A 22,273-nucleotide genomic window follows, 5' to 3' on the forward strand; every position below is an offset into this window, starting at 1 on the left:
TCACAAAAGAAAAATACCACACACTCAAATGTGGAAGCCCAATGAGCATTGCTGTGTCGAAGAAATTAACTTTCACCATCAGTTAGTCTACTGCCATATCGTCCAGGTTTATTCCAGCAGAGTCTGAAACTTACAAACGCAATTCTCTCTCAGAGATGTATCGTAAGTGATACACGTGAAACGTCCAAAAGAATTACAATTGTGCGGAATTATAAATAAATTAACCAAAACCTGCTCGCATAATTCAACCTTTGCTCTATGAAATGCCTACAAACCTCGTTAAAAAGTTTATATTTAATTCAAAATTGTGGAGGCATTCGAAAATTGTTTTGAAAGGTAAATTTTCTTTGTTCACGCACTACAAGTGTAGATATTTATAACTGAGTCAAAATATCTGACAGAAATGATATGTAAGGTACTTACATTGCCGTTGCCTATTTCGAGAAGTATGCCAATATAAACACCTTGTAGTCATTTTTATTTAATGACAACACTAACGATAACGCTGATAGTAGGTGACTACGTCGTGAGAAAACGATTATACCTTTTTATTAAATTGTAAGAATGTCAGAGAAATTTGTATTTACAAGCATTAGGGAACGAAATTTCTGAAATTAACATACCAACATAGCGAACAAAATACCGCAAGAGAAGCAACTCTGAAAAACTGTTTGCCTCCTTGGGTAAGCATAGGTTTGTGTTGCTTCATTGCCGCTAGGCGTAAAAGCATCCGCAACTTAAATGGTAGGGGTGATGTCGAACAAACTCAGTGACTTAAACATGGCCTCTGTTTTTGTAAGCGCCTACCAAATATTGTCTGACTTACCTCACGAGCGGTAACACTAGCACAGTCACAAAAGAAAAATACCACAAACTCAAATGTGAAAGCCCAATGAGCATTGCTGCGTCGAGAACAAGGAAATTAACTTGGATCATCAGTTGGGCAGCTCTCATTTCTGCAAAACTTATCCCGGCAATGTGTAGTTTTTCAATCTAAAAACTGAAGGTAAAATGTTCGGTGAAATCCGACCAAATTGTGGCTCATGAAAACCTGCAAGTTTTGTAACATGACGATTACATATCAAACTGCTGAAGGCGCTATGCTTTTTGAATGAGCGACATTCAAATCCACAGGAACATGAAGATAGTTCGAGGGGTGGACGTTGTAATTTCGGAGGCCTGCTTTATCGCAATGACCAAAGACCCCATGATGAGCCGTGGTGCAACTTGCGCGACAGACCATAGCGTGATCGCAGTCCGCACTTTGACTCCACGGTTTGTATAAATTTTTACAAGCTATGCCGATGAGGACATATTGTTCATCATTCCCGTTTTGATTTGACTTTTCATCATTCCTGTTATGTTCTGTTTTGTTTTTTAACACGAAACTATCTATACTATACTTTGAGTTTTATTACCGCACTGAAATGACAAGTCTCACGTGTAAAGCTTGAAAACCTTTAAAAACTCGGATAGTCCATTTCGCTTTCTCTTTGGTGTTTTTCGTCTCTGCTCACCTAATAATTTCGTAAATTTTGGCGCTATGCATGTTTGCAAACTTTATTTGTTTCTCCTGTTGCTACTTACCAGCTCGGTGTTTTCATCGGTGTAAACTTGTTCCGAAATTTCCTTTTCTGTCACCATCAACTTGCGCTGTTACCTAAAGGCAGCTCAATAGCAATTGAAGCCATGAGTTCGTTTTCATATTCGTTTTACAGGTCATGTAAGACTCGTGGGTCCAAAAAAGAAAAAAAAAAAAGGAAAGAGGGAGAGAAAATTCCGGGTGACACTATATAACTCTGTGCATCTGCACTATAATACAGCACGCTGTGTTCGCCCATCAGAAGGCTTGTTATACAGAAACTTTTCATAAAACTAAAAAATTCAAAACGGAAAGAAAAACCATGACGATCACAAATATTTTATAAAGGGTGGGCTACCTTTTTAATTGTCCCTTCTTTAGTTTTTTTTATTTCCGTCTTTTTTCCCTTTTTATATCACGTTGCTGCATAAGTGTGTATTTGTAATGATTAACCAACTTAGTTATTTCTTCTAACCCAATATAAGTGTTTTAATTCATGTCACCACTCACGGCCGAATATTTTGTTATACCTGAGTGTTCTTTTTTGTGCTCAATTACTGTTAACTTGTGTTACCGTTTACATATGGTTTATTGTTCTTTATAGCTTTTATAGCTTTATAGCTCTTTAAGCTCAGTTATGCACACATTCTGATTGGTTCTCACTTATGATCTATTGGAGGACAGACGTATAGATGACGTCATCATTAAAACTTTTTTTCCCGTATATTTTAATTCTTTATTATATAAAACAAATAGATTCCAAGTTGCCGTGCGTCTGTTCAGTAATAGATCACAGATGACGTCAAAATGTGATAAGAACATCAGCTTGGAATCTATTTGTTAATAAGACAACTAGAAGGTTGGTTGGTTGTTGTTGTTGTTATTGTTCTTGTAAAAGTGACAGTGAAAGTCACTCTGAGAGTAGTTATGTCCAAAAGCACGTCAATTTCATTAATGATACAATATTTGACGGAGCGTCAGGGGCAGGAAACTAGTCTTCACAACAAAATCATTTTAATAGTGTGACTTGTGAGGCTAAAAGTCCGAGACATTAAACGATTGTAGGGAAGGGAGCGGTGTTTGAATAAAACTGAGAATTTTAAAAGGAAAGGGGGGAATATAGTCTCCTTCGCAGCCGTTCTTAGAATCGTCAAGCAACGCTCCACCCCCTTCCACCTCCCCCCCCCCCTACTACGAGAAGCTGTTTACTTTTAAACTATATTCCTTGGAAAGGCTGCGAAGGAGGGTAGAAGGAATGGGGCACTCGCCATTTTCAGGCAAGGAGAAAGAGGGCCCTTGCAGTATCAGACTACCACCTTGTAAAAATGACAAGCCTCGTGTTTCGTTTAGTGTTTGTTGGACAAACACAATTTAAAACTTTCCAGAGAAGAAAAAAACGTTTACGAGTTGTGCTGCATTATGACAAGCCTGCCGGGTTATAAAATTGCAGTTAATGCACGTTTCCTGCCTTGTATCACCAGTGCAAAAGGGCAATTATTGTGTTGACAAAATTCCAGGTGAGTTAAAATTTCATTGTCATCTTTGTTAGGATTTTGTGCGCTCCGTTAGCCATCAGTTGCTTGAAAAACCATCGCAATCCGAAAGTTGGCGATTATATTCGGTTATACCATATTGACGATTTTACCACTCGAAGTCGCACCAAGAAAAAAAACACTCGGATGAGGTTTTGCCCCTGGAAAACCAAGCTGAAAGGGGACTTGATCCGGAAACTCCGATACGAAAATCCCACTCGAAATGCAACCGTCAAAAATCCAGCTCGATCTAAGTGTCGTGTCCGACTTGAATACTGTGCGGATACCTCGTTGTTGTAGCCAACAGCGAAGAGGCTCTGACACACCTTTGACGACAAAAGGACTCTGTCAATCCAGCTAGACAGGACAGCGTGGTTTACAGGATTCTCTGTGAATGCAGCAAAATATACATTGATGAAACAGGAAAACCTATGCAAGAGAGGATTAAAAAGCAAGAGAGGGATATGCATTAACCCGTACCCAAACCTCCGCCGTTTCTGAGCTCGCCAAAAAGACCGGCCACTACCCGCTTTGGAACGAAGTAAAGTTTATTGATCGAGACTCAAACTGGTACACCACAATAGTCAAGAGTTTATCCACATAAGACTTCACCCTCGTGACATTAACAGGGATAACGGAATCGAAATTCCTGAGGCATGGATACCAACGATCAAGAAACACAACAGGAGACCGGTACGACAGCAAACCGCCGAGGGAACAACATGGAGTCAGACGACAGAAAACCAGAACTCACCGGAACAATGGGGATCGAAATCCGCCAATCGCATCAGATCGCTGAGATACAAATGGTAACGCGTGAGTAGTCGACCCCATTGCTTGATGAATACTAACTGTAGGCTATCGAAATGTCGCGATCTACATCTTAAGTGACTACATCGTGAGACAAACGATTTAACAGTTTCATTATCATCAAATTTTATAACCTAAATAATAATTATAAATATTATAAGCAAGTCCCCTCCTAATTTACACGATGGTGTAAATCTCTATGTACGCAAGGCCGTGCAAATATGACATTACGTGGGTACTTTCACTTCTGCTTCTAGTTCCCATCGAGTTTAGCCGCAAGAAGTTGACAAGTATGAACGGCAAACTTACAATTTGCTTTGAGTTTTCTGGAGTTGTAAAACTTGCGAACAGAAGTTACTAGCTAGACCGAAGGTAAATTATATTTCAAGAACTGATTTACTTTCTAATTTTTGTTTGACTAATGATTTGAGGCTGAAAATAGTGTCCAAATTTTAGACTGTAACGCTACACAATATCTAGTTGATGAGTAAGAGAGTTGTCAGTGAAATGCGGCCGATTACACAAAAGAATACTGGCAGCAAAATGTAAGGTGCTCACAAAGTTGTAGTTTATCAGTCTTTCACAAGATTTTTTTTCAAAAGAAAAAGTGATCTTATTTCCTTGTCAATTTGATTTTGGCCAACTTTAATTCACAGTTTTCATGTGGTCAGCTCGTTTAGTAGACGAATTTGTGTAAATCGATCATCGGGAAAGGCTGTATCAGTAAGATACCCTTATCCTTTAAAAGGATACGTGTTACTAGGCCACGTGTTGCTAGGCCACCAGCGCCTTGGATGAAATGTCCCAACATTAAAGACCTACAAAAGGAGAGAGACACTGCCAGATATGAGGCCCACGATACCCCTTTTGATACAAAGTGGGACTACTTTCGTTCAGTAAGGAGCAAACTGAAAGCTGCTATCCGAACTGCCCGTAAAGCTTTTATTGAGGTAGCGCTTTACTCAAACAAGACAAGTGAAGCATGGAAGGTCATCCACAGAATTCTTAAGCCTAACCCAAAACCTTTGCGCTTCAACCCTGATGAGCTTAATGGTCATTTTACGTCTACAGCGCAAAGAACTCTTAACGTAAATGCGATCCCCTACTTTGAGCCGACCGAACTGATCGAAAATCTCCCCGATGATTCGGATGACCATACTCGATTCCACATTTCTCCTGCTACTAGAAAAGAGGTATTCAAAGCGATTTTTCCACGGGAGCTAATCAGATTCTAACTACATTCATAAAGCTAGTGGCTGACCACTCGGCGGTTCCCCTTATTAGGATCATTAACGGTTGTATAACTGAAGTATACTTCCCAAAGCTTTGAGCATTGACATTCATGTTGAAAACACGGTATTTGCTGCATTTTCCAGTCAAGAGAGTGGATAAAATGTGTTTGCCTGTTCCGCTGAATGCAATGGTACTTCTTTAAATGACTCGATCCATGCAGGACCAAAAATTACACTAAAATCTTTTAACGTCCCTTTCCTTTTCCGTCATAATTTTGTAGGTATCGCTTGTGAAATAAGAGAAATGTAGCTCCTATCAATATTCTCGAGACTGAAGATTCTTATATTTAGGACTGATGAGGTAATGCTAAAATTCAAAGACTGCAAAATTGAAACAAATTGAATCAGTTCTACAATATTTTCAGTACACTTACAAACAAAGGGACTTTGCCTCCTGCCATGAACGTCCTTCATTTTCCTTTTTCTTTTCCTGTGTATCTTTCAATTAATTTTTCTATTGTTTTCTCATTTCTGTATTATTAAGTTATCTAAGTTAAGTTTAATTTAGTTATCATGGGAGGCCCGGAAAACGTGGCCATCCGCATTACAACACATGCTAATTCCTTGCTTATAACACTCACCTTATCAATTTATTTGCTCATTAATTATTTCAATTTTTGTTTAAGAAACGCCAAATTGAGAAACACTGCCACCCCTCCCCTTCCTCCTTTTGCGGTACCAAAAAAACTCTCTACGCTGACGATTTCTGACACTTTTCCGAAGAGTTTCCAGACTATCAAGCGGTGACAGTGGCGCGCAATAGAAACCAGAGAGGTTATCAGAGTCGAGGGTTCGAAGCATGCCTAAATTGTCTAGGTAACCAAATGACTCCCAAACCGAGATTTGGAATCGGTTATTAAAGAATTAGTCTCGAACTGCCTTAGGGACCGAGTGAGTCCCTTCAAGGATATTTCTTGTGCTAGCTTTAAATTCCTTTCTATCGTTTTGTTTCCAGTATTTTGTCTTTTCGGTCACTTCAGTATTTTTCTTTCGCAGTTAAGAACGATTCAGCTACTTTTTTTCGCATGACATTTCATCTAAGCTAATTTTGTGGACATCAATGGAAACTGTCGATGTGCAGTTGGTAAACACGAATTAAGATATTGATTTGAGAAAATTTTCGTTAAAATGTTGACATGTTACTTTATTTTCCTCGTCATTTTGCGTCGTGTAAATGCAACAATGGCATACGGCATGGCCTCAGTAAGAGATTTTCCCGTTAAGACCACAGTTTCGGTTACTAAGTAGTCAACTGCAGCACATTCTAATACTGTATTTCATGGTCTTTGTCTGTTTGTCCTGATGCCAACTGACTCCAACTCTCTTTTAAGAGAGTAATTATTTTAATTTGACTAAAATTAAAATTTTGGTTGTTTTGGTGTGTCTTTTCCCTGAATTTAGTTAACTATTGATAAAAGAACATTCTGCGACATTTTTCTTTCAGCCAAATTCTTTCTATTTATTTTCCATGGTACCCGAGTTTTATCCCTATTCCTTTTTGGCACTATCGCTGGAAGCTCCTCATATGACCATGACAAGGGTTAACTGTAGCTGAGTTTCGAGGTATCAACCCAGTAATCGGATTGACACCCTTACGCACGCGAATGTTTCCGACAGGACTCTGTCCAACACTCATACCAAGTTAACCAAACTCACGTATCTTTCATTACTATTATCACTTTACAACTTTGTAAATATCCGTAACTTTTACCAATTGGATATGCGTGGGAAACCTACTTCCGTTTTGGGTATCTCCCCTTGTCCCAGCCCTTGATGCTTATTCACAATGTATTTTCATTATCATGACAATAATATGATAAAAATCAGTTGTTAGACATTTTTGAAGCAAAATGACTTTCTTTTATTTTTCTTTCAAGAGATGCTTTTCCTTTACGATGAAACTGCAAGTTCCTAATTACCTGGTACGCACCTATTGTTTAGTAATCAGAACAAAAATAACAAATCTGAACTTTCTTTTCACATGAACATCATTCGGAGCCGTCAGGAACATGAACCATGCCTTTGTCTTCCCCATACGGGCTGGAAAAATAAAGGAGCAATAAGTTTCAATAATAGGGATTGGGCAAAACCATAAGTCACATGCCAGAACAAAAAAGCCACCGCTTACTATGAATTCTTCAAGAAAATGTGACGTAAAGTCTCAAATTCTAAATATCAGATGCTCTGATAAATTATCTACAATACTTGAAAAATAGTGAGGAATTGATCTCTTTACAGCGGAACCAAATAAAGATTTACTTAAAATCAACGATTTAACCCTCACCTTCGCTATTTCACTTTTCAAAGCAGAATTCTTAGATCTCTCTTGTTCTAATTCAGCATGTAACTGCACCACCTACCAAGATAAACTTATATCAATAAAATGAAACAAACGTTTGATAGGTATTTATAGTTTTCACGCGGCTTCACATGCCAAAATCAATTGGAAAATTGCAATTTTCTTTAGAAGGCACAAGACCACTCATAACAATTTATTCTGAATTACTGTTGTTTTGTGTCTTTGTTGGTGTTTAACACCTTAAAGGCATAAGAGAGAATGCAGTCGTTAAATGCTGTTCTACATACACCCTAGCTTTGGCGCAAGCCTTTCTTCGCCCGCGGGAAAGTACGAGGTCTTTAGCACTAATCTCCGGCAAACCTCTCCCCGACTCATCTCAGATCTTTCAGCGGGCGGAAAAAACATGCGTGCGTCCTGCAGCGGTAATAACGTGGGACTGCTCCCAGGCTACTCATGACGTGACTGGATAACATATCACTAGCATCATTTAAGTTACATTGTTTTTCATGTTTTCATCATATATGTAAAGTTTTTTATTTCAATATCAGATTTACCGTATTTTTACAATTCAGTGCTCAACCGCAATTAAACGTCCCTCCACCCAAAACAAAAAAAAAAAAATAAAAAACGAAAAAAATGAAATAACAAAGAACAACAACAAAAAAATGAACTAATACTCCCCAGTAAGGCTCGAGCAGACGACGCTAACAAGTAGTTTATAATATGGCACATGGACCAAACCTCTTTCTTTTGAATTGTCCGGCTTTCGCGAACAAAAATACACGGCTCATGACCGTTTCCGTGGAAACGGTTCGTGTGGCAAAATCCCGGATTTACCAATGAACTGCCTTGCCATGTAATAATCATTATGATTTCTTTAATGGGTTATATTCTTAAAGTTGACCGTCTATGGAACATTATCACAATTTGTTATTTTCTAAATAAATTTATAGCTTGCTAAAAATAATGAATGGTTAATACCCGCCCAGCCCCGAATAACCGCCCACTCTCACTGTCCAAAAAATGTTGTGGTTCTAAGAAAGCAAAGCGTCTTACTGAGTCTTGTACCTGTTCTTTCACTTCATTCAATTCTTCAATTTCAGTCAGCAACTCAGACTTTTCTTTCACTAGAGATATTTAAAATTATAATCCATCAATTATTTTTGCTCGTTCCCGTGGCCGAATATGCCCAAGCTAAATCTGGGGAGTATCCAGTGTTATGATCCATCAAATATTTTTGCCCGTGCGCGATTGGTTTCAACGCAGCACGTGACCGAATATCCTCCAGCTAAAACTGAGTCATATTCTCGAATATCACTCAAGCGATATTCCTCAATTTTCAAACCTTACGTCCATTACGATAGGTCTTCGTTTCAAATTTAAAGCACGATGAGAGAGAGTTTTCTGGCTGTTACAGAAGAAGGGACGTCTTTTTTCTTTAATTAAGTCGTACCACAGAATCCTCAAAAGAAAACGTCCCACGCTGCATACAGTAAATATTTGAAGGATAATAAAGACAATAGCCTCTATTTTGAGCGAATATATGCACAGACAGAGAAAGAAGTTTGTTCGTCTTGTCACGAGCGTGAGACAAAGAAAAAATTCTGAGTCCCCATGAGGAATCGAACCTCACTCCTTCGGATTCCGCGCTCCGATGCTCTTCCACTGAGCCACAGAGACTCTATGGTGAGCAGAGCTCGTTACAAAGTTTACATATGACAAGCGTCCTGCATAATGCGAGGATGCTCTTCTTCCTCTCTATTTCTTTACCGAGCTCAAAACTTACCATCATTCTTATTCTCTTTACAAAACATGACGCTATCGACATTGCTCAAAATATGAACTAAATTTGTCCTTGGACATCATCTATTCCCGTTACAGTTTTCCACGAGCTTTGCTCTCGGAACAGATAAAGTCCGAAGACAAATATCAGAGCATATCTTTGCGCCAAATGTAGGCTATCGTTTACAAAACAACCCATAATACAATTGGACATAATATTTTAATTACTTGTAAATGTATTGCACCAGTCTGTAGATTCCCATCTAATCAAAAGTACAACAAAATTCTTGAACGTGATTGGTTATCACCATCCCGATTTGAGTACTAATGGGACAGTGTATGCGCAATGCTTCTAATTGGACAGTTTGATAGGAGAGTTGACAAGTCATGCCTGTGTAAGTGGACAGTGCTTATTATGTGCGCGCGCTGTTGTCGCGCAGTCCGCCGAGTTAACTGATGTTTTCTTTATGAACGTAGAACCGATGTCTACTTTCTTTTTCAAATTTCGTCAGTGTTTCATTGGTAATAAGACTTCAGGTCGTCCAATTCCGTCTGTAATCATACAAGTGATTAGTCCGAATTGGACTCCACTCAGTCCTATTACCATTATCAATTGATTTAGCCTGTCTCTGGAGTTTCTGGATTAACCTTAAAGATTCTGGACCAACCTTAAAGATTCTGGACCATAAAGAAGTGTACGGTCTTGTTTAAAGCAACGAAACGAAAGTGAAATCAAACAATGCCCAGTTTCGTTTTCAAATTGAGAGAGATTGAGCGTATAGTTGAATGGTTTACAGTCAAGTCACCCGAGAGTCATCTCGGCCATAGTCATGTCGCCCGAAACCTGAGTCATGTTGCCCGAAATTTTAGTGACGTCGCCCGAAAAAAAAGTCAAGTCGCCCGTTTCTAACAAGAAAGGGAAACGTTGTTCGTTTCCAACAACAAAATGTGGCGTTGAGAAACTTTATCTTGGTTTCTAATACCATGAAGACTTTGACTACACACAAATCGATTGTATGATCAGAATTGAAATAGGTTTGAGTAACGACTCTAAAAAAACGTTCGTTTCTAACAACAAAATGGAGCGTTGTTTGTTTATTATGTACTCGTTTCTTACTCACGGACCTTTCGAAAGCTTGAGAAGCTTTTTCCTGGTTTCTAACAAAGCCATGAAGACTTTGACTACACAGAAATCGATCATATGGTCAGGATCAAATATGTTTGAGGAACGATTCTAAAAGCGTTGTTCGTTTTCTTACAACAAAGGGAAGCGTTGTCCGCTTCCATTAAAACAAAATGCAGCGCAAGGACGTTTCGCACTCTGTCGATTCGTACTCGGTCGTTTAAAACCCTGATAGACAGATGTCAATTGTCGCGTGTGAAAGGTTAGTAAAAAGTCAAGCGAGTGACATACAAATAAAGTTCTGTTGTGTCGATTTGTGAGCTTCTTAACAATAACAAACAAATAAAAAAACCCGGGTAAACGGATGTCGACTGTCGCGTTCGACATACAAGTAAAAAGTCAAGCGAGTAACATACAAATAGTGAAATGTCAATGAACTTCAATTTCAAACCTTTAAATTCTCCATAAATACGATACGTACTTGCACTGTACATACCGCCGATTCTCTATGCAATAGCTGAATAAGTAGGTAGAAAGGTAGTTGAACTCGACTACAAGCGCGTCTGTTTAATGCGTTTTGCCAGACCTCAATATCATTGTTCGTACGCACAGGCTGTCCGTAGACGCTCCAAGAACTGGGGGAAAATGTAGAGCTTTTAATCCACTGCGTCGACATAAAATTTACTAGGTCTTGAAGGGCTTGGGTGGTCGCACGGAGTTCAGTCTTTGGAAAATTCCTGAAATTTCCTGGTGCGGCAGGTACGGCAGAACCATAAGGGCCGTGATGTAATGGTAGATACAGTCATCGCTGCTGTACGGCACACCGAGATCAAGGTCTTGAACCTAAACAAAAAAATCGTATTTACCGGTTTTGATAAGACAATTTACACCTTGGTAACGTCTTTTCCGTCTAGATTCTGTTTCGTTTTGGATATGAATAGGCACCACAGTTTCTTTAGAAACTTAACCCCTTATTCGTCAATCACATTGCCTCCAATGAAAAGCGCACCCGGTTATCTGGACTCCGGACAGAACCTCTCTTGTCGCGGACCACATAGCTTTTTCAAAGTCAAGGACGACTTTTTGAACAGATGGGTCTCTCAGTAGTTTAGAGACAATTACTCCAAGGACCTGTACAATAAAAGGTAACGTCACTTTTGATCGACGTACACTCAGTAGGTTTTGTTATTTTGTTGAAGAAAAAAAAAAAAAAAAACAATTTGGAAGTTGCATTCAGAACATGTCAACTACACGCTAGAATACTTAGTCATAGAGACATATATGTCAAAAACTCGTCTTCATGTAGTCTTTCTTTTTTCGAGACGACATTAGCACGTAGACCAGAGATACTTGCTTGCAACTTTCGCCAGATCTAACAAAGGCATTTATTGTTAACAGTTGAGAAAAAGGACGTCGTACGAGTTTAAAGGTGTCGTCGATGTACCATGTTTTGGCTTTTGTCTGGAGTTCAAGCTGAGCTTCAACGGCAAACACCAGGTGACGTTTGTTTCTGATTTCGATGTCAGAAACAAGGAAATTCTCTGGTAGGGCGTCGTCGTCCAATACAAAATCGAGGTCTTCGCGATCCTCCGGCATGAGACGCTGGCACACCTTGTTAGCTGCCCTGGCGATGTAGTGTGGTTAGCTTCCCATTGTTGTAAGAAACGAACAACGCTTTTAGAGTCGTAACTCTAACATATTTCAATTCCGACCATACGATCGATTTCTGTGTAGTCAAAGTCTTCATGGTATTCTTAGAAATCAAGATAAAGTTTCTCAAGCTTACGAAACGTCCGTGAGTAGGGAACGATTACATACCAAACGAACAACGCTTCATTTTGTTGTTAGAAACGAACAACGTTTCCCTTTGTTGTTAGGAACGAACGACACTTTTAGAATCTTCATTTTGTTATCGGAAACAAAGAGTGCTTTAGTGATAAAAATTTATCAACTTCATTGCCTATTTCAACGTTTCCCTTTGTTGTTAGGAACGAAGAACGCTTTAAGAATCTTCATAGTGTTGTCGGTAACATAGAGCGCTTTAGTGATAAAAAAATTCTCAACTTTATTGCCTATTTACAGTCTGAAATTCTGATCTTTTTAGTATTTGTTTCTTTGGGCGACTTGACTTTCTTTTTTCGGGCAACATAGCTAAAATTTCGGGCAACATGACTCAGGTTTCGGGCGATATGACTTCGGGCGAGATGACTCTCGGGCGACTTGACCGGTTACCTTTTTAATAACAGTTAAGACTCTTGTTGTAGGGGCCGTATAGACATCCAAACCAATAATATGCAAAGACATTTTGCTTTCATCAACTGAGTTGATAAAGAGATTTACAGCCGACGTTTGAGCGTTAGCCCTTCGCCATTCGATCACTCTGACGAAGGGCTAACGCTCGAAACGTCAGCTTTGAAACTCTTAACGGTGGCCAATTTACATTATCGACTCAGGTGATAAAACCAAACCATCTTGTTTTGCCCCCCACCGAGGCAGCACCACAGTTTCTTTATAAACTTAACCCCCTTATTCGTTAATCACATGCTAGTTTGCAGCAGAGGAAGCCCTACGGGTTTGATTTATCACATGCTTTAAAAAGAGATCACCCCTAATCCTCCAAAAATTGTCATTGATGATGACAGTTAGACAGCCTCCTTGCAATACTTGTGGAGTTCATTTTTCTATTCTTCAGCTACATGAGCTAGTTAAGATCAGAATATTCTCATAAACTTGTCATTTGTAAAATTAGTAACTAGCAGCCATATTAATAACAAAATATTTAAAGGACTTTACTTACTTTCTGCTTGGCTGAGGATGAAACACAATTGCTTATTTCTCTTTTTCACTTGAAGCAATTCTTTCTAAAAACACATAAATCAAAATGGACTAAGTATCCGGAATATTAAAAAGTTTATCATGAATTAACACCAAACATCATCAATATAATTATCATAATAATATAACCACTTTCATTGTTATAATTATTTTATTGTAAATAATGTTATAATTATAAAAGCTAAGTTTTTCGTTTGTCTCACGATGTAGTCACGTGTGATGTAGATCGCGACGTTTCGACTGCATACTGCTAGTCTTCTTCAGGCGATGAGTCGAGTTCGCCCCCAGATTGAGTCATGTCTAAATTAGTTGCTATTGAACATTGCAAACAAGTTAGAACCAAGACAACTTTTGAATTTTAATTGACCGACGGCCATTTTGAAAGTTTGTATGTGCGTGGGAGCTAGGGCTACCGGAAACAAGAAATGTGGTCAAACAGTGAAATACAGAGAACTTTCGTTGGTTATAGATTAGGTGGCTCCTACAGGAGCCGTTTTTGTATTTGACCGAACCGAAAGGTTACAAGGTCGTTCGACGATCGGGTTGCTAGCAATCTCGCGGCCCGTAGAGTTCGGAGCAGGCTCGCAGAAAAGGTTGTGGTTATTCATCGTGGTGAATAACAATAAAAGCTAAGTTTTTCGTTTATCTCACGATGTCACGTGTGATATAGATATAGATATTAGAAACCAGAACAGATGAAAGATGTTTTTTTCTCCTCGGAGATGACAGAAGGTTTAGTTACGAGACGTTTGGCGCGCTCGTAAAGGCACTTAACAATACGGCGTTATACTGATTGAATCATACGCTAAGTATTGATCGGTGTGCGTGGGCTTCCTGTATACGCTGGTGGTGAGGCGGCCGTCAGGTTCTCTTAAAACTGCGGTGTCTAGGAAGGCGAGTCTGTTGTCTTTCTCTGTCTCCATGGTGAAGCGGATGGAAGGCTGCTGGTTGTTTAAATGCTCTAAGAAGGCATCAACGTTTTCGCGATCCAGGATGGTAAAGGTATCGTCCACGTAGCGTTCCAGATCCTAGGCTCGTAGAATGATGTAGTTGTCGCCTTTTCTTCGAAACTCTCCATGTAGAGGTTAGCAATAACAGCGGAAACCGGACTCCCTATGGCGGCGCCGTTTTACCATATGTCAAAGGTCTGTCCGAACAGCTTCGCCGTTGCCTACAACAACAAGGCGTACGCGCTGTTTTCAAGTCGGAGACCACGCTAAGATCTCAGTTAGTACGACCAAAAGACGCTGTCGACCCGGCTAAACAAGATGGCGTAGTTTACAGGATTCCCTGTGAATGTGGGAAGGTATACATCAGAGAGACTGGAAGACCTATGAAAGACAGAATTAAGGAGCACGATCGAGACATTCGACCCGCCAGTACCGAGACCTCCGCCGTTTCAGAGCATGCCCACAACACCAGACACAAGCCACAAGTCACAATCAATTATCTATTATTATTATCATTATTATTATTATTATTATTACCATCATCATTATTATTACTACTACTATTAAAATAAACCAAGCTCTGTAACTACTTATTTTTAGCCATTGCAGTCAATTTGCTCGAAAGGACACATTATCAGAACAAGCTCAAGTACCAGCCAGAAAGAGGCCAGTGTATGCCCATGGAAATAACTTGATGAGTAGAAACCTTGAAGGGCAGAAGTAAAACAAGCTCTTATTATATTTATTACATTCATTTTAAAATCACTGGTAATCCTTGTAATCTGACTTGCTCTCAATGGTGCAATTTATTCAAGGAAAGCACCATGTTTTGCTCTAAATTACATCTTTTTCCCAGCCAATGAGGACACTTAAATAAAACGCCACAATCGATTGTTTGAAGAAACCAATCAAACTGTACGAAAATGAAAAAAAAAGAATTGAAACTTTCTACAAACCAGCTCACTATCGGATCAACAACACATTTGCACAGACTACAAAATCCTTTATCTGAGTGACTGAATTGTGCGATTTCAAAATGGATGTAATAAAGTGGTAATTGAACTTTAAGTAGTGCAATTTTGGGCTAAAATCATACTTGTGTTTTCAAATCAAATTAGTGCTACCCACTACTTTGATTTTGAAATCACGCACATGATTTCAGACCAAACTGCACTCCACTGAGTTCAATTACCACTATTTAGAGTGAGAATTTTAGGCAAGAAACCATGCAAATAAAATTCTGTATGTGCTACATTTTCACATCTGAAAAAGAGATATGTCCAATCAGCTTTGAGTATTGCAATCTTAACATATCAAAAGTATATTAACCAACTACCACCCAGAGTAGAATCACTGAGCCAATCAGAGCAAAGCACTCAAATGGCATCTGAGAAGTGCAGTGTTCAAATCAGTACCCACTCAAGCTTTCTGTTTCAAAAACATGACTTTGGCTTCCTGCTATGTTCCTCTTACTTTACTCTTAGAAGATTTTATCAAGATGCAATGAGTAAAGCTAACATGGACATTCCTTTGGTCAAAGAGTTTTTGAGTACAAAAAAAAAAGAGATTGTAAATTCAGAAGTGCAAAAAAGCCTGATAAAGTTCTGTGTGCATTCTTAGTGGAGGTTAAAAAGGAAGTCAACAATCCCTTCAGCAAGTCTTACATCTCTTTCAAGGGTTGAACATTTAAGGAGGAACATACAACATTTCTACAAACAGAGTAAAATCTGTCTCTGCACAGAAAGAAGTGCTGCCATTATATAATTGAACCTGACAGTGTTTATGGACAAGCAAAGAAATTCCACTCTTTGTATTAAATCTCTATTAGTTTTCAGTTCAGTTCAGTTATTCTGAATGGAAAGTGGTATTTAAACCAGTATGGGCTCTTTGTGTACTTGTTGCAAGACTGGAAACCAGATTTGGTCCTTTATTACACTCGGTCATTTGGATCAATCTTAAATTTTTCCTGTTCTGTATGTAAGCTTTAGCTATAGGTATCAGGAAAAATAAAACTGATTTCAAGTTTATGTTTAAGTCTCATTATACATATAATCAACAAATTACAGCAGTTTCAAAAGACAAGTGGTATTTAAACATATATCTCTCATTATTGACACTTAAGAGTGCCATCTTAGTGCTTCATTGTAACTATAATATTTTGCTAAGAAGATTGAACTAGAAGTTTGCCATTGTAATTGATCAAGAAAAGTCCCCTAACTCATGAACTAGAAATTGGTGTTCTGCAAGGCTCTGTTCTTGGTTCAATTTTGTATTTTTTCTGCGGTATTCACTCATTTGGTTCTAATAAACTTGACCACTGTCACACTCTTCTATTTGGTGTTCCACAGTATGTTCTTAAGATGCTCCAATATATTCAAAATGTTGCTACTCATGTAGTATCTGACTCTTGAAAATATTATCACATACATATAATATCTGACTCTCAAAAATATGACCACATACATGTAATGTTGATCTTCATTCAACTCCACTGGCTACCCATTGCTAAGTGCATTAAATTAAAAATATTCTTGCCAACCTTCAAAGCCTTGCATGATGAATCTCCAAGTTATATTTAAGACTAAGTTTCCCCCAGATCCCTACAAGAAGCCTGTGGTCATCATTTGGCCCTCTTTTAAAATGCGTTTATTATAACCTTAAATCATATGGAGCAAGATCCCTTACTGTGGATGCTCCTGAACTATAAAACAGTTTACCTCTAAATTTTTTATTACATTCTGGTATTTATTTTTTTTATTTTTCTCCAAGTCAATGGTACACAGTAGATGGCATGACTACAGGTTTGCCCCTTAGCCAGGTGGCTCCTCAAGAGATCATAGTTTTAACACTTTTCTGTTTCCTCCCTTAATTTTTTAAAAATATACACAGTTATTTTTTTAAAATAATGGGGTCACCCAATGTGAGCTACCTTAATAACTTCATTTGCCATTTTGGTAACACGATCACGACTCCATCCATTTATTAACTCTTAAAAAATTTGTCCACTGAACAACTGAATGTTGCCTTCTTCAAACATTTTCAACTATCTAATTGAGATTTTAAGCACTATCTTTTCCTGGTATTTGCTTGTTATTCACGTTAATATTCACTGTGCAGCAGAACCGCCTATTCTGTGGGAACATGTAGATTGCTACAGATCTTTGGGAAACTTTACTATATACAAGTTTGATAATATCACCATGATCAAGGTGGTGTTGCACATAGTCAGACATCAATCAAAACATTAAAACCAATAAATTCAAGTGCAAAAATTTGCTCTACTTACTTTTAGATCTTCAATCATTGTGATATGTTCAGTCCTCATTTTCTTAAGCTCACTGAGTTCAAGATTTGATTTGAAAAGCTTTTCTTTAATGTGAACCATTTCTGCACGTAACTGGTCTTCATGGGCAGCTGGGAGTAGTTTCTAACATTGAAAGAACAAAAATACCAATTTCATATACCGGTACACAAAGGCCATTACATAAATTACCAGTATATTATAACATAATACAGATTAACTAAAGCAAAAGAAGGAAAATGGAGGCATTAATGTAAGGAATCAGTAAAAATGCAGCAAAAGAGAGGGATTTTTTCACTCTGACCTGCCAAAAAACCATGAATTCCCACATTTTTTGTTTTCTTTAATAGAATAATTATTACACACAAACCAACTTTAATGCTTTATGATTAGGTGTAGAAGTTAGAATTGTTTGTTTACTTTTCAAAGTTTAATTCTCAGCTAATGAAAATTAACACTCTATAAACCATTAGCATTTGTCATTGACCACTAAAGAGTTAAATGAGATAAACTTTGTGGAGTATATATAACAGAATATTAGCTATCTAAATTCTTCAAAACAATTTTAGCTATAGCAGAATACAAATTTAAGTAATCCTTCTCATTAAGAATAGAATTGCACCACCTGTTAAATGAAAAAGTGCTTCTTATTATCTGTAAGCAAACAATTTTACCTTAGGTAGAAAATGGGTGTATTGTGTGAAAGGTTTGCCAGATGCATCATCTATGGCCTTCTTTAAGAATTTTGAAGACCAGACAGACAAATGCAGTTTCAGCTTTTGTTAAGAATACAAATACTGTACAATACACACAGCTAGTGATTGGCTTCCATGATAGTTAAGAGATCAGCTTTTCATTCTCAACATTTTATATTCAGCTTGCTGAGGTACTAATCTTTTTGTAAGGGAAATTCCACAGAATACAAAATCTACCTGGATCAAAGGTAAGAGTTTCTTAACACCCTTAAGTTTAAAATAAGATTATAAGTTAACTTACTTTCCGAATCAAAACCTCTGATTTTCAAGTAAATTATTATAGGATTTAATTCGATATTCTATATCACACTGGTCACTTGTTTTTATCTCTCTCTCTTTCTCTTCTTTGTTTACTTATTTGTTCATGTGAACAAAGAATATAAAAATTGGTGCTAATTCATGGACAAGATTCCTTGCCTATATATGCAAATAATAAGACTCAAAGGTGTACTAATCTTTTCAATATTTTAAACAAGCTACTCACTTTTTCTGTTAACATTTGTGTAGAGTGGTCTGGAATTCTACCTCCATTATTGGATCTGTTTGAGAGTAAGGCTGACTTCCCAGGTTTATCATTCTTCTCATTGTCGCTCTTAACCTTTGATTTGATTAATAACTAAATCTTAGACTGAAAAATAACTGACACCAATGCTAAAATACACATCTATAGGACTAAATTTACCCCCTTTGGACAAGCATGTGTCCAAAGGGATTAGTTGTGAAACACACACCCACTTATATCAGGCACTAGGAATTCAGTGTTTCATTTTGCATCAGTTTTCAATTCAAGCGTACACCAGAGATTTTGTACTGTTTTGTTTTTCTTCCCACCCACCCTCCCACCCTGGGTGATTTTGTGTGATGTTATAGGGTGGCAGAGAGGTTTATTAGGCATATCATTGGCTTTTGCTTACTGTTGGTTTGTATTCTTAATAAACTTCACACACAATTGTGTTTTATTTGTGTCAGGAGGCCTAGTTGAGGAAATGGTTTTTCATGTTTACATTTCAAGACATATGGGACTGTTGTTCTTTAACACAGTAATTTATCAAACAGTAACTGTGTGTGGCTTTATTTAGAAAAATTACTGAAACAGTGAGAATTTGAGGTCACAAACATATACATGAACACTTTCACCAACTGATTGGCAGTATACATCACTTCCTATTACTGCATGCATGCAATCCTATTTGTTCAGTAATAAAAGGGTTACTCAATTCGTAGCATTATATTTATTGAGACGCAAAAGGAATGAATTTGAAATATTACTAACATAAAGTGATGCATACCCAGAAAACTTTATTGCCTAAATGAGATAAGCAGTATGCAGTTGAATGCATCATGGTCTAGGAAATTAAGAAGTATAAGCTTATAAATTTTGATTTTCATCTTGTTATTGCCTATGAGAAAAATAGTAGTAACTTCCTCATTGTGAAAAGATGTTTTTTCATCTTGTCAAAAGCATGGGACAAAGAAAAAGTTTTGAGTCCCAATGAGGAATTGAACCTCAGACCTTCTTATTGTTTGTGACTGCATGTGAAACTGGGTCAAAAAAGGAGTAAATTTGGTAAACAGCAAGACAACTTCTATAAACTTAGTCAATTTGCACAAATTTGAATGCGAGGAGCAAGAAAGTTGGAGACCAAGAGACCAGGGGTATATAGGTCAAAGTGATATGAGCTATCAGAATCAAATGTTCAAGATAACCCAAGATAATGGCATGAGTGATTCATAATTGGCTTTGGTTTGCACAAAAAAACAAGTTTCCAACAATTTCTTTGTGTTTTTCAAGTAGTGCCTGTTTTCCTGCTACGTCGAAAAGTAAACAGCTAAAAATTCATGAAAAATTTTGTTGTAAAAAAAACCCTACAGTGAATGATGAAGAATTGTAATTATAGGACTTTGTGCCAAGTTTCAGCATTTGACATAATGTTGAGAATTTTTTATGATTTTTTGAAAATCAAAGTTTTCTATGGCATGCAGTGCTTGATGGTGGATAAACAGAGTGTGAGTGAAAACTGTTTTAAAAACATGGGAGGGGCAAAATCAGACCAATGGCTTGACACTGAAACTTAGTTGTCCTGAAAAAAGGAACTTACTAGGCTCTTTTTTGAAACTAGTGGGCAAAATGTTGAGAAGAGATCAATCTATCAGCTTTGGTTTTGCTGACCAAGTTCTCTGAAGCCAAGAAAAACATTTTAACATCATGGAAAACTGATCAACCCTTCTTGATTGATGTACAGCTGTTATCCAATTATCCCTATTGGGATGTGACTACAGCTTAGAATTCAAACTTCCTGGCTGTATCTGTCCTACTTTTTGCCTTCATGGGTTTACACAGCAAAAGGATATCTTTTGCTAATTTATACTGACCTGTGCAACAGATTATGCTGAAGAAGACAAGATGCTCATAAGTACCTTAAAATATTTTCTAACTTACTACATGGAACTTTCTGAGGCACTAAAATTTGACTTGCACTCAACAATCTTAGTATTTAGTACTACCCAACAAGAATTAAAGCCTGAATATGTTCATGCTCTTCTTTTACTGCAGTTTCTTCAATTGTAATTCATCTATACATTCAAATTTCTTATTTGGGAATTAATAAATAGTACTCTCACATTTTAATTTTTTTTCTTTCCCAACAAAAATGAAGGCTCTTTATTGTCACATACCTGCACTTCATTAACAGCAATTCCTAATTAGAGAAAAGAGAAAATAAAGAATGTTTATCTATAAAATCAATAACCATCCAAAAGGAGTAAAAGCCCTTAAAAAGAGCAACCCTTAATGAATTTTTGCTTTTTTACCATCAACAATAGCAATGAAAGGTAAAACAGGTTCCTTTGCCAGGCGATTAAAAAAAGTTATTAGCAAATTAACAATTGGTTCATATGTCAGCTGTGCATTCATCAAGATATGAAGCACTTGGGAAGTTTGGAGAGCACTCAAGAAGAAGCTAGAATTGCTCTTGGCTATGCCTTGAGCAACTCTTACGCATCTTTCGTACTCTCCAAACTTCCTGCGTGCTTCATATCTCGATGAACGCACGCTGATGTATGAACCAATTGTTTTATAACATTTTCAACCCAATGGTTTGAATGTTGTAGAAGGGTTAATATTCCCTCTGCTACTCTTCAGCATGTTGATAATTTTGTTTTAGGAAAACATTTCACCATGCTGTAAACAATCTTGTCTTAGATTGGTCAAAAAATTGACAGGTGAATTCATGCGTGTAAATGAACTGTATTGTCTGATTGAATAAAAAATTCTTGAGGGATTTGTTTGCTGACATCATGAGCGTGCACAATAGGAATATGAAGTACACTCACACAATTGAATTTGATTAGACAAATTTACGAGCTATGTTATAAAACTATTTGCATCACTGCATCCAAAAACCATTATTTTCCATAGTTTCATGGAATTTCATAGACTTCACTATGTCACCACTTATTGGCAAACAATTGCTGTTATTCATCTGCAAAACAAACCTGAGGTACATGGCTAGCAAATCTGGCACAGAAGGCTCTAAACTTTTGAAAAAAGTGAGACTTTTTCAAGATTGGTATCCTGCTGGAATCATTTATAATTTGCACTTACTTAATGCTAGAAAAGAACTGTTTTCTAATTTTCAAATTCATTTCTGAGAAATTATACTTTTTTAAAGATTTACAGTTCTACGGTATCCTATGTTTTGTTTCTGTGGTGGCATGAGGACATGAGCTCATTACCTTTATTGAGTGATGATAATTCAGATAAACAAATGATAAGTAATTTTTCTTTAAGGCAGAGGTTGCATCTTTTGTTTGTGTTGTTGTAAGATGATCTTGATGAAAGGGTGCTCCATGAAATATAGTGGTTAATGTTAATGTCTTTAAGGGTCCAGACATGCTTGCTAGAGTTTCTGAGTTTTGTGTGTTGGAATGATGCGGTATGGTTTCTGTACCTAGTCTTGAAGTTATTTTCTGTAAGTCCGATGTATGTTTCAGTGGTGCTGTTGTCCTTGCT

The 22,273-nt window shown here is 37.5% G+C and overlaps 1 protein-coding gene across 11 annotated transcripts in view; it reads right to left on the bottom strand.

Moving 5' to 3' along the window:
- Window positions 1-4,606: 4,606 nt before the first annotated feature.
- Window positions 4,607-22,273, bottom strand: part of LOC113665571 (G kinase-anchoring protein 1) — a 32,341-nt gene continuing 14,674 nt past the window's right edge. For 4 of the 11 annotated variants that reach the window (XM_089203790.1, XM_089203789.1, XM_089203788.1 and 1 more), the window contains 7 exons: window positions 20,938-20,960; window positions 18,746-18,859; window positions 17,492-17,632; window positions 13,218-13,281; window positions 8,572-8,642; window positions 7,501-7,572; window positions 7,054-7,256 (listed from right to left, as the gene is read on the bottom strand). In XM_089203790.1, coding sequence (XP_089059916.1) covers window positions 7,218-7,256; window positions 7,501-7,572; window positions 8,572-8,642; window positions 13,218-13,281; window positions 17,492-17,632; window positions 18,746-18,859; window positions 20,938-20,960 — 524 coding nt within the window. In that variant the 3' untranslated portion in view covers window positions 7,054-7,217. Of the gene's footprint in view, window positions 4,743-7,053; window positions 7,257-7,500; window positions 7,573-8,571; window positions 8,643-10,916; window positions 11,264-13,217; window positions 13,282-14,059; window positions 14,587-17,491; window positions 17,633-18,745; window positions 18,860-20,937; window positions 20,961-22,273 lie in introns of those variants that run through there. The other 7 variants (XM_027181287.2, XM_027181285.2, XR_016185849.1 and 4 more) reach the window with 6 other exon arrangements.

This window comes from Pocillopora damicornis, chromosome 4, assembly GCF_964200805.1.
Source record: "Pocillopora damicornis chromosome 4, jaPocDami1.2, whole genome shotgun sequence".
In the NCBI taxonomy this organism is placed as follows: Eukaryota; Metazoa; Cnidaria; class Anthozoa; order Scleractinia; family Pocilloporidae; genus Pocillopora; species Pocillopora damicornis.